The sequence below is a fragment of the Mytilus californianus genome, unplaced genomic scaffold (genome assembly GCF_021869535.1).
Source record: "Mytilus californianus isolate M0D057914Y unplaced genomic scaffold, xbMytCali1.0.p SCAF_10, whole genome shotgun sequence".
In the NCBI taxonomy this organism is placed as follows: Eukaryota; Metazoa; Mollusca; class Bivalvia; order Mytilida; family Mytilidae; genus Mytilus; species Mytilus californianus.
In genome coordinates, this window is record NW_026262582.1 from 63,452,632 (window position 1) to 63,470,004 (window position 17,373).

Here is a 17,373-nt window from a genome sequence, read left to right on the forward strand (position 1 = left end):
AATTTCTAAATCTAGCTTCACTCTGGTGTGTTTGAATTGTTGTGATGATCACAAATTGTGTCGTTAAAATCAGTACACAAAAGGCGAATTTGAAAACGATCAAAATCTAACACGGAAGTCAACACACAGTCTACGTCAGGATGAGAGGGATCGAGCCACTGGGATGTTGCAAAAAGGAATGTCACAAACTGCAGTTGCAAACCAATTTAATTCCTCTAGAATGACAGTTTATAGACTTGTGTTTCGTCTGAGGGACACATACACACCATCTTATCACCCGCGTTCTGGAAGACCTCGAGCAACGACATTACGTAAAAAAAAACAGATTTATCTGATGCACCTACGCAATTGCTTTGTGACTGCAGCCAGGCGTATACCAAGAGGAGCCAACACAAGAATGTGGACATGACTGTCCGAAATCGCTAAATTGTCTGCACATCATTTTTTTTACAAAATAGTCCTTAACTAGGCCAGATATAAAGTAAACTTCAGAAAGAGTTTGGTTTTAACATATAGTAATGACAGTCTGTTTAAGAATTGTAGATAAGAACAAATTAATATTTTAATTTGAATATGCCTTGCGATGTCTTATTTACATCATTTAATGCTATAACCTGATGGACATCACTTTAAGTTTTTTAAATGACATTGCAGGACAATTGGGGACACAGAACTTATTTTGACACCAAAAATATTAGTCAACTCTAACTTAATTTGATGTTTCATTTTGTAAGCTATGCTTAAGGTTGAGGTAGGTACAAATTTTTAGTAAATAATCAAAATGGTTAGTTTTAAATCACCTTGTTATATAATGCCGATATCAATGTTATGATACATGCTATGTTTAAATAACATCAATGCAATGCAACTATCAATTCCTAACAACAGGAAATGGCAGTTAAATAACAAATATTCAAGAACATAGAGTAAATAACATAACAAACCTATTATGTGTGTCTAATGTTAGTGCAAGTGGACTAGGTACATTAACAATAGTTGTTAGATTGGATCCATCTGAATTGCATCTCATAATATCTGTATTTTCTGTCCAATACAGATGACTGTTTTCTGAGTCAAATGTTACGTCAGATGGGCTGTTTGTTGAGATAACAATTTCAAAATTTACGGTTTGTTCATTTGGATAAGGGAATCTGAAATATGAGAAAATATAAATTAATATTGATCTTCGATCGTGTTTCGTCATGGTTCATGTTCTTTATCAAGACAGGTTTCTGAATCTACTCAATTGTATTTTGTTTTTAACTACATGTATTTCCATATGATAACACTGCTGTGCGTGTAGAAGAGTTACGCTGAGACATAAAAGAGATTAGTATACCTCAGTATGTATTTTCTTTATATAAATAAAGAGGAATACTTTACTTATTTTCACGAAATTGTCTGGAAAAAACTATTGCTATGTGTTTCTTTATTCTACATTGGCTAGAGGTATAGGGGGAGGGTAGAGATCCCACAAAACATGTTTAACTCCGCCGCATTTTTGCGCCTGTCCCAAGTCAGGAGCCTCTGGCCTTTGTTAATTTTGTATGTTTTTTTTTTAATTTTAGGTCCTTTATATGTTTTGGAGTTTAGTGTGACGTCTGTTTTCACTGAACCAGTACATAATTTTATTTAGGGGCCAGCTGAAGACCACCTCCGGGTGCGTGATTTGTTTGCTGCGTTGAAGACCCATTGTTGGCCTTCGGCTGTTGTCTGCTCTTTGGTCGGGTTGTTGTCTCTTTGACATATTCCCCATTTTCATTCTCAATTTTATTAACCGTCTTTTTATGGGTAATTTTCCGTATCTTCTGTATCGTTTGAATTGACTCGTCTCCCGAAAATTCCGAATGATTGTTTATACTCCAACTGTGCTATTTGCGCAGTCAAATTAGTATGACGTCAAAACAGAATATAGCTTCGCGAAATGTTTACGTCGACTGCTTCAAATTAACAAAATGATGTTTTACCCAAAACATTTCATTTGAAACAGTTGTCAGAGTTACAGTATAAAGAGAATAACTATAAATAGTCTCTATATGTATATATACTAGATTCTTTCTGTATAGTAAAACACTTATTTGCTGGCTATCAGGACATCAGCAACTTTATTGCCCTCCTCGACAGCAACTTAAAACTTGCTATTGTCCTCATAGCCAGTAAATACGCGTATATTTTTTTTTCACAATAATTTCTTCTCATCTTTATCTGCTTTTTTAGTTTATAAAAATATGTTATTGTTTAATTTAATTTTTTTCTTTTATTTCGTATTGGTCAGTGACACATGTAACATGCATTTCTTGGTGGCAACATATGTTTTGTTCCATATAATAAATTATCACGATATTGCCAGTCTAAAAACAAATATTAATTACTAATTACTAATTAACAGTACCTATAGATGACATTTTCGTGATATCTTGGAGCATACACATATCTTTCTTTCACATCGTAAGCTATGGAATATACGTTTGTACTAAGATTGGCTAGTTCTTCCACGACTCCTGTATCCAGATCTATCTCTTTCATTTTATTTGAAGTGGAGAACAACAGTTTTTCTTGTCTACCTGCAATGGCAAACTCTTTCAGGATGGCGTCATATACAGAATAACCATAAAATTGCAACTAACTATAGAAGATGTACGGGAGTCAGGAAAACCACACAGTCAGGTACACTTTAGAAGAATGTTGACAATCAACATAAATTTCCATGTATAAGTGTAAATGAATTAAGCAAAATATCCTTTTGACCTTTTATTGTAATTACCAGATATACAAACAAAAAAAAAACAAATAAAAAACAAAAACATAGAACAGCAAAAATCTCAATTCGTAGAAGAAAGTAAAGACTGTAAAACACACGGCATCACTTTAGACCTATGCTACACCCTTCAGCAGAATTTGCAAGTATATATAGGTTGAAAATGTTTATCGTTGAACAGATAAATTTTGTATAAAAAAGGATTGGTGAAAAAAAACGAGTATTACCATGTGACATTTTCTACGTTATGGAAACTTTATTGTCACGTGCACTCTTGGTAGACATTTTGTATAACAACTGTGATGCTCCTCTAAGCTAGTATTATTCGTTTAATTCACATATTGCCATACAGGTGATGTCCTCTCTCGAAATAATTCGAAGTTTGTTGAACACATCTATGTTATCGATCTTGAAATAAAGGAGACCCGATCACATAAAATAGAGTTAATATAAAAAAGAATACGATGCGGTATGATTTCTAATGAGACAACTCGCCATTTGCAAGATCGGTTTACGACTGCAACGTGGACTGTTAACATGTCGTCAGATGTCATGACAGAGAGATTACAGCGATAAATGTATCCTAATACTGAAATGCCATAGAATTGACTGCAGAAAAACATTGTAAAGTAATGAATGAAATTAATGTATATTTATATATATGAATATTTAACAAGGATTTGCATTTTTGAAAATGAAAATAAAAAAGAATGATCTAGAGTCAAAGTCTGTCAATCTATATTTAATCTGTATAAAAGGGCTTACCCCTAACATAATCACAAAAGACCCAAAGTAAAGGTTTGAGAGTACTCGTTGTTACTAAAAATGAGTTCAAAGCCAATGAATAATAAAAAAAAACATCATGGATCGAAGACTAAAATAGCAATCAGTACAATCCAACATCCAATGGATTTAGTTAAAGACTTCATTAACAGTCAGAGAAGAACATGACCGTGGCAAGCTATAGGTTTGTATCGACATGTTGTAGGACAATGAATGTACATATGTGTATAACAATAATATTTAGTTTGGTTTTAATTTACTAATAACAAAATCAATATTTATTCCGATAAAAACAATGTTCAATGATCTATTTACGTTATTGAATTGGTAACCTTTTAGAATAAGTTTATTTAAAGGATCAATAAGCTTACCCGGATCGTCTATTTCCTATTTTGACTCAAATCTTTTAATTTAAAAGGAAGGATATATGAGAACAAAACTTTTCGACAAATGATATGATTTCATCTTTCCAATTGTCAATAAATTTCCTATTCTATGTAGCAACCTAATATCCCTGTAAATAAATTATTTATCCCCCACCTGATAAAATTTTCTAGAGCTTGCGTTTCCTATTAAGATTTCCTTATTGAGGAATACTGCGTACAGGGAAGCTATTCTACCAAGGGTTCCTAGTGATAACTTTGAAGTCATCCATTCGAAAGTTTTACGAGTTGATTGACCGGTATAAAATATCTTTGTGACTGATGACAACGGAAAGGTTCGAATTATCGTAGCCATGATACCCCGTCTATTTTCCCTCTAATTGTTACATCACCGAATGAGAATTTGTATCAAATCTTTTATTGACGGGAGCAGATGGACGGGGGCAATAAGTGAAGTAGAATCTTCATACCCTTCCGGAAAACTACTTTTTGGAGGTGGTGTGTGTTGGTAAGCCTATAGTGTTTTGTAACATGTTTGTTAAGACTTAATCGTGTTTTCGTGTTTTCTCGTTTGATAATTGAATACCAATCGTTTTTTGCTTTGCTATGACGTTGCCAGTTTTTATCCCTCTTATGAGTTTCGAATGTCCCCTTTGTATCATTTGCTTCTTTTTCAAATCCCTTTTTTTGTATACAAGAACCTCAAACTTTTAAAACTTCTGAAAAGAAAACAATATTTGAATAGACAGGTCTTGAAAATGTGAATTAAGCGCTTCGTGTGTCTGATAAAGTTTGTGTGTAGTCCTAAAACTAGTTTAAAAATAGGGACAGAACGAGATCTAGATATAAGAAGATGTGGTATGAGTGAAAATGAGACAACTCTCCATCCAAGTCATAATTTATAAAAGTAAACCATTATAGGTCAAAGTACGGTCTTCAACACGGAGCCTTGGCTCACACCGAACAGCAAGATATAAAAAGCCCCAAAAATTACTAGTGTAAAACCATTCAAACGGGAAAACCAACGGTCTAATCTATATAAAAAACGAGAAACGAGAAACACTTATGAACCACATCAACAAACGACAACTACTGAACATCAGATTCCTGACTTAGGACAGGTGCAAACAATTGCAGCTAGTTTAAACGTTTTAATGGTACTAAACCTTTGCCCTTATTTGAAACAATAGTGTAACATCACAACATAGAAAGACACACTATAAAATATCAATTGAAATGGCTTAACTCAATCAAAGTACATATTAACACAAATGAACATACACTGAACAAATAAATTTGATCTATGATACAATGTAAATACAAAATAAATAAACTAAGGGAAGAATAATTAAAGTAACATGTTACACTGCTGTGAGATGTTAAACAATTTAAGAAAAACAATATGCTTGAACAAAAATATCAGCCATTTGCAATTACTTTAAACACAGGTAAATGAAAATAATTGTGTTGTTAGGTATACGTGCAAATGGAGAAAGGAAATATTTTTACAAAATAAATAATTTTGATGTTTATAGTACGAAGAAGTGAAAATTAATTTGTATTTGCCTAGAAATTGTCATAAATGTTCATCCATGAATTATTTTGTAAAAGCTAGTCAGTAAGATCAAGTATCTTATAACTCTGTAAGTGTTTTAAATTTAAACAAGTTACAAGTAAATAGTTTGTCTGATTTAAACTTTTCAACTCAATTTACATATTTGTCAATAAAGATCCGAGAACTTTTGAACGAAATATCTGAAAACAGTCAACATTAAACATGTTAAGAGCTGATTTCAGAGAAAACTATGCAAAATTTCTAAAATTGTCCAGAAGCAACTATTGGGATTTGGTTTTTTACGTTGTTTGTTGGAAGGTCCAATGACTTAGCATCACTTTGAAAGTGTTTCGATTTATATCTGTTTGTGCTATTTTTAAGAAACAGGTGTTTTAATTTTTAGCAAATGGGAAATCCGAAAATCTTTGAAATTTCAGTGTAATTGCACAATTTTTAAACTTAAAAAAAAAATGATTCTGTTATTACATAATAATATATTTTATGATAGAATCACCAAATATATGTTACAAATTAAAGAAAACTCATTTTATTGTCTGTTGTGTGAAAATTGGAATTCTGCCAATATTTTAAAGTTGTGTCAGTTTAGAGAAATACATATGAGAGGTGTTTTCTGACACTTATAACTGTTAAAATCACGCTTGAAATTTTAATTTAATGCTAAAAGGGATTATAATAGCATAAATTATTGCTGTTTAATAGCTTTTGCTGGTGATTTAATTATAGACTGTATTTTGTACGGTAAAAATACGACAAAATTGAAGCGAAATACACGAAATTCAAACGATTTATTTAACACATGCTATGATGGATTATAATAACATAAATTATTGATGTTTTATAGCTTTTGCTGGTGATTTGATTATAGACTGTATTTTGTACGGTAAAATTACGACAAAATTGATGCGAAATACACGAAATTCAAAAGATTTATTTAACACATGCTATAATATAAGCTTAATTTTTTTAGCCATATGTTTCAAAATGTCGCAATAAATAATCCCATAAACATTTTACAAGGAAAAGAAAAAAAAATTAAGGAAAAAACATTGCAATCAAAAAAAGTAACATAAAGCAGATTAGTTGAGAATGCCAAAGTTGTCACAGTTGATAAAATGATATACATGTGTAATAAGAGAGGTCTTACACAGTCAAAGAATAGATAACGGTACCCTACTAATATGTTACAACAAATTCATTAAAAAATAATTCTCCTTGTGGCTCAGCTCCCAATATTATGCCTCATCTGAGGATGTCATAGACATTTTGAAATGTGAGAAGCCAGTTTAACAGCATCTGCCTGGGATAGCCTGTGATACAGATTTACAGATACCAGAGGGCCTTCTTATCTTGTATAGATATGGGAAGTTTTCACTGGATTCCTCAACTCTCGATAAATATGCTTGTCTTAAACATAGAAACACTCTTGGGATATATTGGAGACGACAAAGAAGATGCCAAATACTTCAAATTTCACTGCTAAAGTTGAAACAGGTAACCAGGCACAAATAGCAAAAGACATATGAATGGAAAGTGGAGTGTATATTCCTGTTGGTCCAGGTAAGGATAAGTAGTTTCATTATATAAACATCAGTGTATTATACATGCATGTATCTAATATAAATAGCATGCAAAATATACATGTATATATAGGCCAAACACAAAAGTATACATGTGTAAAGACTTCCTCCCAGGGTTATTGTCTTTCTTCTTTTGCTATTTTTTTATATGGAGTATAACAAGTATATTGACAGACCTACACTCTTGTCATGCTTTGCTAATTGCTATAATTGTTCCAACAATAAAACTTTTAATGCACTGGCTACGATTACGTTGAAATGTAACAATAATAAAAACGTTATTGTTACATTTGACACTAATTGCCGGAATGCTAGGTTGGGTTAAAACCCGATTAATTACAAACGTTACAATAATATTGGTGTCTACGGTTACGTAGCGTTTACGTTACGATATATGTATTAAACTTTCAGTAACCTACAATAGTCTTGTAGCTTGATTCCTCGAGATAATAATAATAATAATATTATTCAACAAATAATGTTTAAATAGTTTTTAAGTATTAACTGTTTTAATGTTCTTCAAGATATTACTACAGTTTAGAAGGGCCAAAGGCGAAAAATATAGTTCCATGGTTCTATGTTTAGAAGAAAAGTGTTCACTTCTATGTATTTAACTGTTCACCTACCCATATTAATGTCATCATACTTTGAACAATTGATGAAGTGATTCCTATTACCAAATTTGTTTTTGGTGAAAAATTCAAAATTTTAGATGCGTTTGAATCAAAACTAAAACGATATCAAGAATCAAATTTTATACAGTTATACAAACACAACTCGCGAAAAATTGATACATCAAAAGCAAAGTTTGACAGCAGTGAACTAAAATACTGCGAACTTCTGTATGTAACATCAGTAATGGACGGAAATGAAATGATATTAACATACAACATAAAACAACCTTACATGTTTCCAACAAAAATTTTGGACAAAAATATAAACATTTCAAGAATAACAAAATATTTTTTTACCTGAAGCATGGCAGACATTGAAAGTTGCTAAAAGTGATATTGTAGAGTGGAACTGTTTAGTCTGGAAAAACGACGTGCACATTGCTGCATCACTCGTTTGTGATGGTTGCCTATATATAGAGTGGTTTCACCAAAAATGCGTCGGACTAAAACATGTTCCAAAAAGCACTGTGACATACTAGATGTGTAGAAGCTGCCATCAGTGTAAAAAAAAATAAAAAAATGTCTGCATTGTTTACGAATAAAAGTTTTCAAGTTGTATTTTAATACATATAACTAGTCCCAGCATACATTGAAGTGCATCAACGTAACAATAACACAACGTTACCGTAGAAACAAATATTATCGTTACATTCGTAATTAGTCGGTTCCTAACCCAACTTAGCATTCCGACAATTAGTGTCAAATGTAACAATAACTTTTTTTTATTATTGTTACATTTCAACGTAGTCGTAGCGAGTGCCAGCTTTTAAAAGGGTAGGGCTCTTTGAGGCATATATATAACATGATAGATTTGAAAGGTAAAAGTTTTTTATTTAATCTTCAATGTAATTCGGTAATCAGTGTTCCAGCTTGAATCTCAGGGCAGAACGGTAATAGTGGAAAAAAGGGCACAGTATATGCCGTTTAGGAATTAGGGACCAAAAGGGGGTCAAAAACAATACTTTTCTAATACTTTGTATAAATTGCTTAATTCTTGACCAATTTCAAAGTAGTTTAATTCAAAGTCTTGAATTCTTGAGGTGAATCTAACCGTGTATTTAGATTTTGGATTTTGGGCCTGGTTTTCAGATTGATCTACATTAAGGTCTAAAGGGTCCAAAATAAAATTTAGTTTGGTTTTAACAAAAATTTAATTCTTGGGGTTCTTCGATATGCTGAATCAAAACATGTATTTTGATTTTGATTGTGGGCCCAGTTTTCAAGTTTGTTCAAATCAGGGTCCTAACCGTGTATTTAGATTTTGGATTTTGAACCCCATTATCATTTTATTATAGGAGTTATGCCCTTAGAAATAGACTTTATTTGGAAAATTGAATTGTAAGTGATCACATGCCTACATTCAAAAAGGATGTTTATGAAAAAATTTTAAAGAACAAACAAAAAAATTATTGTATCTCCAATCTGGGAGTGACCTAGCTATATTGCATTCATCTTGTCCATCTGTCTGTCCGTCGGGCAAATATTTATGTCACACTTTTCCAAGGTAATAATGAACTGTTTTGAACAAAATGACTTAACATCTAGTCTACAGAGTTTTCAGATTTGTCAGACAACTACTCAGTGTTTAAATTGTGAGTATGGGTAAACTGAGCACAAGGCAGAATCAAAAGGTTAATAGTAAAATCAATGAAAGTTCTTGTTCAGGTATATAGCAGTCTGCACCAAAATCTTCTCAAACTACTAGTCGAAAGACCAATATTTGGACAGTTTTCTTATGTGCCTAAACAAAGTTTTGCAAATACTTACTAGTTCGAATAAAGTTTTACTGGTCAGGACCATCAGACTAGTGGCTAATGGTGCAGACTGTTATACCGTATTTCTTAATTTAACGTAATTTTTGTTTGTTTAGTCAGTCATATGTCAGCAATTATTACAAAACAGATGATTTGTATGTAGATGAAAAAGTTTCTAGCATACTAAATTGAAATACTGTTATCTTTCCTTCTTAGATGAGTTAACCACTCAATAAATCATGCAGATACATACCCAATTCAGTACAATTAATCCTATTTAAATAATTCATATAATAATATTTTTCAATAATTTTAGGTTCTGGATCCTTTTCCACAAGATCAACCTATCAGTGGCAAAGTTCCCAAATTTGCAGATAGCAGAAATGAAGATACCAATGATCAGCAACCTTGCTTAGAGGGGAATCAACCTAGCTAAAAAAACAGCAATATTTCTACATGTTCTACCTCTAGTGCATATTTCTGTTGCCTTGACTTTTCATGTGATAAAGTGTTTGCTACTTCATTCAATCTTGACCGTCATTTACTCTTAGGAAATCATAATTACCGAAAAATTACCATATCTTCTGTGGATACAGCAGTTCAGATATACTCTTCCTCATGTATTGATTTGCAAAAGTACCAAAATGTCATTCAGGAAGCAAGTCATGAAGTTGAAATATCTGTATATTTGAATGACAAGTCAAGAAGAGGTTTTCAGAAAAAGTGAAAACTTGTGAGAACGTGAGAAGTTTGTGCATCATATGAAAAAAACTGGCTCACGTCCTGGTTTTTTGGCTTAGTCAGAAGAGTTAAGGAAGGCAACAGATAAAAATGGCCAGAAGCTTTTTACAAGACAGGAATGGTTTAACCCACCTCAAATCAAAGGATATCTTGCTAACATTATTTCAAAATCAAAGACTTCTTTGGCAGTAAAGAAACCACGAGCAGAACTTCAGGAGGTTAATATAGATGACATGACGACGAAAAACTCTCAGAAGTTGTTGCTATGACAGAAATGAATGTTTTTAATGCTAATGCTGTCGGTATTGTAAACGAGGTTTTTTCTGCTGTCAATATCTAGAAAGTGATGTAATTGTTACTGTAGATGAAGTTTTAATAACCCCATTAAAATCTTTACTTAGCAAGTTGAAAATTCACAACCAATGATGGCAAAAAAAGTATCAGTAAAATCCTATTTGATTGTGACAATATTGATAGTTGTGGTTCCTGTCTAACAGAACTTTATTTACAAAATTATATTTAGAAATTAAATTTAACATCAGTTATGATTATGAATAAGGGTAGATGCAAATAAAGGCAATAGTAGTATACCACTGTTCAATAGTCATAAATCGATTTAACTGAAACAAATCCGGGTCACAAATCAAAATTGAGGGAAACACATCAACTATATATAAGAGGAAACAAAACGGAACAACAGAAACACTGAACTGCTAAAAAACAAACGCCAACATACATAGAAACGGACTATGTGATAACAACTGCCATATTCCTGACTTGTTACAGGACATTTTAAGAAAATATGGTGGGTTGAACCTGGTTTTATGGCTAGCCAAACCTCCCGCTTATATGGCTATGTTAAAAATACTGCTAAAATGACTACATTACGTGACAGGAATACAGCACAAATAAATGCAAGAACATTCAGGACAGAGAAAGCAAAGCAGTACACACACACACATGTTCATTGGAAATATGTAGTAATTTGTGATAAATTTCATTAATAGATCATCTATCAATTTTTGTATCCAAATACTTGTACCAACTTGATTTTAAGTTACACTATTATCAGGGGTCACCACACAAGGCAAAGTGGGCGACAAAGTCGCCCTGTCATTCTGACTTTCGCCCTAGAAACGGTGTTTATTTATCATTTAACTTAGACGTGTACATGTTCAAGATAATTGTTTCTCATCACAGGGCCTTCAACATTTAGCAAAACTCATATCGTATAGTCATGCAGCTATAAAAGGCCCTGACATGACAAAATGCCAAATCTCCATAATCACATGTGACCAAGTTTTACACACCTATAATTTCAATGATGTTTTTTTTTCAGTTTTATTATATTGGTGAATATCAGGGCAAACAAGAAAGTTATTGCATGAAATGTAATGAACTCTTTTTATGATATTTTCACAAGTATAACTTTTTCTGCAGGAAAAGACAAGTAGGTCTGCAAATGTTGGTGAATATTTTTATCTTGGCATAATTTTGGTGTAAAGTCTATTGGAACATTGTATTGTTCGTAATAGATGCTATTTTTACTGAACATTCTTGTGTATAAAATCTACCTTTTAATTAAAATTTTAACCTATAATTCTTCTTGATAGATTCAGGTTGTAATTGAGCATGATGAGTAAACCAAGTTTCAAAATAAACATTATTATTTTGTTGATATGAGATCTTTACTTGTTAGTCTGACATGGTTGAATATAATTCATAACTTTTCCAGACTGTGGAATTTAGAGCTTGAAGTATTGTGTAGAAACTTCTTGAAAACTGGATGTTTCTTAAAAAAACTTGCTTATTTTGTGTTGTTTGCATGCTTCTGGAAATATACCCCACATCTCCTTTTATTAATATGCTTAAATCTGTGGACAAAAAGACAACAATATGTTTTATGATCTATAAAAATTATTATCTACTGAATAAGAGTGTAATACAATGTATGCCAAAAGTTTTGGATAGAATACTTACAAAAAACAATGTATTTATTAAGATGCTGACAACGAAAAAGGGCTTTGTCCTTGATATGCATTTTTGGCTATTTGTATTTGCAAACTAATTGGCTAAAAGTGAGAAAAATATATTTTCTTTTATTTGTGTTATTCTTTTAAAGATCATTTGTTGATAGTAATATGTTATAATCATTATAGAATTATGAAGGTATACAATTTTTTATTAAACATTTTTATTAATGAAAATGAAATATCTCCAGAATTTTTTCGCCTTTTCTGATCTATATACTGTTCACACAAACTAAGGGTATATTGTCAAAATAAATGTATGCAAGATTTGTCCATCTTGAAGATTTTGATTGACTTTCAAGTTAATTATGTTATACTTTGCATTTGCATTTTTTTTTTAAATATTTTGAATGCCCTTTGCAAATTCTCAACGAAATCTCAGTTTTCACTCAAGTTTCACTATGGTTTTTTCTTGATCCGTTTTTGTAAAATATAAACTAGGCCATATATTTTGAAAACAAAACTGATAACTGTACAAAGTAACTTTCATAAATTTCTAACAACAGAAAACTTTTGTTTTGAAAGACATTCTTAAATTAAAAAAATAGTGGACCATACAAGAAACGCATGAATGTCCCCCCCCCTCCCCTTTTCCTTTTTTAATTAGGTTATTATTTCAGAAAAAAATCATATTAAACGGAAAATGAACTTGCTGGCATACATTAATGATTCTTTATTAATGCACTATTTAAGTTAAGTCATATTTACTGGAGCAGTTAAGTTATAGATATTGAATAGCTTTTGAGCCCACCCTTTTTTTTTAAATATCAACTTTTCCAAATCAGCAAACTTTGTAGTGGGAAAAATGTTTTGTTACTCAAATCCCCAGCACAATATTTTATGAAAGCAGTATGGGTTGTTAGTTTTATCAATCCGTTATATTGATTTGAAAAATAAAGTGTTATTTTATTTTATGTTATATATACATTTAAAAATAGGGAAGTTTTTTGGAATTTTCAGAAAGTTATCTCCCTTTGATGACGATATAATTAAGGTCTGAAATGAGGAAAAAACAAATTCTACTATGTTTGTGTTACAAATTGTATATAGTGTTTGTTTGTATTAAGACAGTGTAAAAAAAATAATTGTTCTGATTTGCCTACGTTTTACCGTCATTTTAAAGCCATTTTAAGAAAGGTCTGATTTTCCAAAATGGACACCGTGCGACGGCCATTTTGAATTTTTTGAGAAAAAAAAATTTTTCATTTGAAAGCTTATACAAGCAGTAACTTACTGTCCAAGTTATATAAAATTTGGACAACATTGCTTCTGGACCCTTTTTTCTCTGAGATCACCTCTTACAGGGAGCTTACCTAAACGATGTGTGTTGTTGTCTATGTTTGAATGTGCATTTTTGTCGTTGAAAGCAAACTAAATTTTGTTTAGGCGTATTTGTGACAATCAAATACCCATTGAAAACGGAATCAATATTCTTAGTATCATTTCCATCGACAGTTGTGTCATGAAAACACTATGATTACAAATCAAAAAAGATATACATGTATTGGACACTCAAGTTATCGTGTTAGAGATAGGTACGACCCTAACTTGTACATACAATTTCATTTCTTGATCACATATGTCGACGACATGTTTTATAAATACCCCCATTGGTCCTAGTACCACAGACCGATTAATATAAACCGCAGACTTGGTCCTAGGACGGATATTATGAATTCCCAAAAAATATTTTGATAGGGCATTTATTACTGTAACAGTGAACTTCGACCAGACCGCTCCGATTTGACTATAACTGATATTGAGACAACTTGAGCATAGGGCCACTTTGTAATTGTAATACCACCATTCCCCATGTGAAATTGAAGAATCGTCTAAAAGAAATAATCCATAATGCTTTTCAATATAAAAATGGTAGCATACGCTATAAATTTGTTAAAAAGGTAAAACATGCTACACAGTGAAACAAGTGATCAGTATGCTGGAGTTTCTTATATACAACATAATTGTTGAATTTGGAGGTAATCTTTTTCAACAAATTGTCGGCATTCCTATGGGAACGAACTGTGCGCCTCTCCTTGCCGACCTCTTCTTATTTTCATGTGAGTCGAAATTCCTTCAGACACTTGTCAAAACAAGAAGATCAAAGAAGCCATATCATTTAATTTCACATTCAGATATATTGATGATGTTCTTTTCATAAACAATCCAAACTTTTCTGATTGGGTTTCATTAATATATCCTCCAGAACTAGAAATTAAAAACAACAGACTCAGCTTCCTCCGCCTCATTTTTATGCTTATACCTCGAATTTGACATAAACGGTCATCTCAGTACCAGAATCTATGACAAACGAGACGATTTTATTTTTGAAATTATCAATTTCCCCCACCTTATCAGCAATATACCAACCTCACCTGCATATGGGATATACATTTCCCAACTCTTCCGGTATTCAAGAGCTTGCAACTGCTACTCAGACTTTGTAAAACGTCACCAGTGTCTGAGCAGAAAGTTGATGAACCAGGTTTGTGTCAAAGAACTTCTCGTCCTTTTTCTAAAAAAGTTCATCGGAAGATACCAAGACCTCGTTTAAATATTCCGTATCAACTTCACAAATAATACATGATGGTCTTGAAGTATATATTCTAGGTACTGATGTTGTTAATCATCTTAATAACGTGTTATAGTGTTCTTATTTTTTCGTCTTTGTAAATTATTAACGTTTACTGTTTGGTCCATTTTTTGTCATATCCTTTAGACGTGGCTCGGTACTTGTACATCCCGCCATTTGGTGGTGCTGTGGTCATTTTTTGTATTCTTGTCTTTCATATTTGCGTATGTTCTTTGTCTATATGCCATTTTGTTTTTCTTTGTTGACATATTTGTTTTTTTTTATGCTGATTGAGATTATAACTCAATGTTGACTGCTGTACCCCTATTTTTGACATTTTTACCTATAATGTCTGTTTGTTTTGTTCACACATTGTTGTCAATATAATGGAATTTTATGCGACTGTCATACAAGTGAGAGGTTTTATCTAGTTTTAAAACCAGGTTTAATCCCTTATTTTCTACATACGGAAATGCCTGTGCCAAGTCAGTACATATGACAATTGTTTTTCATTCGTTTGATGTGTTTGAGCTTTTGATTTTGCCAATTGTTAAGGGACTTTCCGTTTTGAGTTTTCCTTGGAGTTCGGTATTTTTGTTGTTTTAATTTTTGTACCGATTAGTTGACTATCTTTATATTCTTCGTGTTTATATTAAAACACCGCATAGAAAAATATGGGAACAATTATTTTCTGACGTACCTTTTAAACCCAAAAAAAAAAATGAAAAAGTGTTTAAAGACAAACGAGCTTACTGCCAAAAGGGGACCTGGGCTGCTAAGTTTTATACTGCCCTAAGAATCAGTCAACAGCAGACCTGAAATTCGGGTCAGTAAATGTAGACTGTCCACAGGCCTGATATTGAGTTGACAGTCCACTGGACTTGTCAAAAGCAGATATGTGCACATGGCCGGTCTGATTAGTTATGTTAACAGGAATGGGACAGTCCTAAAAGGCAGACATAAGTCAACTCTATCTACGATAAAAATGCTTTTATTTCCATATACTTTATTATAAACTATATAAAAAGAGATGCGAAAGATACCAAAGGGACATTTAAACTCATAAGTCATAAAACAAACTGACAACACCATGGCTAAAAAAGAAAAAGATAAAAAAACCAAACAACAGTACACAAAACATAACATAGAAAACTAAAACATGAGCAACACGAACCCCCACCAAAACAACTGGAAGTGATCGCAGGTGCTCCAGAAGGGTGAACAGATCCTGTTCCACTTGTGGCACCCGTCATATTGCTCATGTAAGCACAAATCCGATGATAAATCTAATTCGGTAGGTTATATACATAAGTTAACTTTCATTTATTTAAAAATATTCCCTTTCGACAGTAAAGTAAAGCATACATTATCATGAAGAATCTCGAAAGACACTAGGCTCATGTAAAATATCGTTTACAATATATCTCTTTTTAGCACAGGCGAAATGACCAATGGGCTGGTGATACATTTGGGGGAGAAAAATCCAACGGCAATTATATCAATGCTATGGTTTAAATAAGTAACAAAGATACCAGACTGATAATTGTGTACCCAAAACACAAAATTAGTGAGGGATTAAGGAACACTGAAAAAAAAAATCTTTAAGTTACGCTAAATCTGGCCAAGTTTATCGATCTCTGCTGGAAGAAAAACCTTTCTTTTCCGAAGGATTTCAAAGTTTTAAGGACAGTGAATTTAACAAAATAAATTATTCATGAGAAAAACTTGTACATTACTAATTATTTTGAAATAGAGGCGAAAAATACCAAAGAGAAGTTCAACTTTATAAATCGAAAACATATAAACTGGCAATGCCATTGAATAACTTATTATTTAATAGTTTGATGAACAGTGAATTAAAACAAAGTGATAATTCAGTTCAGTACACGAGTGCCGACTATACATTTACACAGCGCTGATAATACTAGCAGTGTCATCAGCCTTTTAATTGTACACCCACATCTAAATTACAATGCATATCATTGTGTAATCTTAAACGTGACTAAATGTAGAAATTCCTTAATAAATTGTAAACACTCGGAGAGGAGACAGTATATCACCAAGTACATGTATTCCAATCGGCCATGGTGAGAACTCATCAAAGATAATACAAAATTCCCGAGTCACATATTTTAGGTATAACGGGAATTGACTGTCTTCTTGCGCATGTGTAATACATGTAAATGTAGGCGCAGGACTATTTAGCGCCAAAAAATAAGGTTGTAAAGCGACGGCTTTAAGAAGTTTATTCTACTTCGTACTGTGAACATCGTATTTTTGTGAGTGCCGTTCACGCTATGGATGACTTGGAAAATAATGTTAAGCGTATCGTTAGCGGAGAAGTAAATAAATCGCAGAATGATTTTTTTTATCAAAGTTGGACAGTTTGTTTACTTCTAAATTTCAAGTACATGATCAGCAACAGACAGAATGTTCAGATGCACAGCTCAACGCGGAATTCATAATGATCTTTTTACGACAGACAGCTATAAATTTCAGAAGAAATTTGTGAAGATCAATACATG

The 17,373-nt window shown here is 32.3% G+C and overlaps 1 protein-coding gene across 4 annotated transcripts in view; it reads right to left on the minus strand.

Moving 5' to 3' along the window:
* LOC127718371 (low-density lipoprotein receptor-related protein 1-like) overlaps positions 1–17,373 on the minus strand; it is a 52,956-nt gene that overhangs the window by 17,838 nt on the left and 17,745 nt on the right. For all 4 annotated transcript variants that reach the window (XR_007989790.1, XR_007989788.1, XR_007989789.1 and 1 more), the window contains exons 3-4: positions 2,393–2,564; positions 945–1,151 (exon numbers count right to left, since the gene is read on the minus strand). Coding sequence is in view for 1 of the 4 variants with exons in the window: in XM_052224361.1 (XP_052080321.1) it covers positions 945–1,151; positions 2,393–2,564 (379 nt within the window). In the remaining 3 variants the exon portion in view is untranslated. The remainder of the gene's footprint in view (positions 1–944; positions 1,152–2,392; positions 2,565–17,373) is intronic.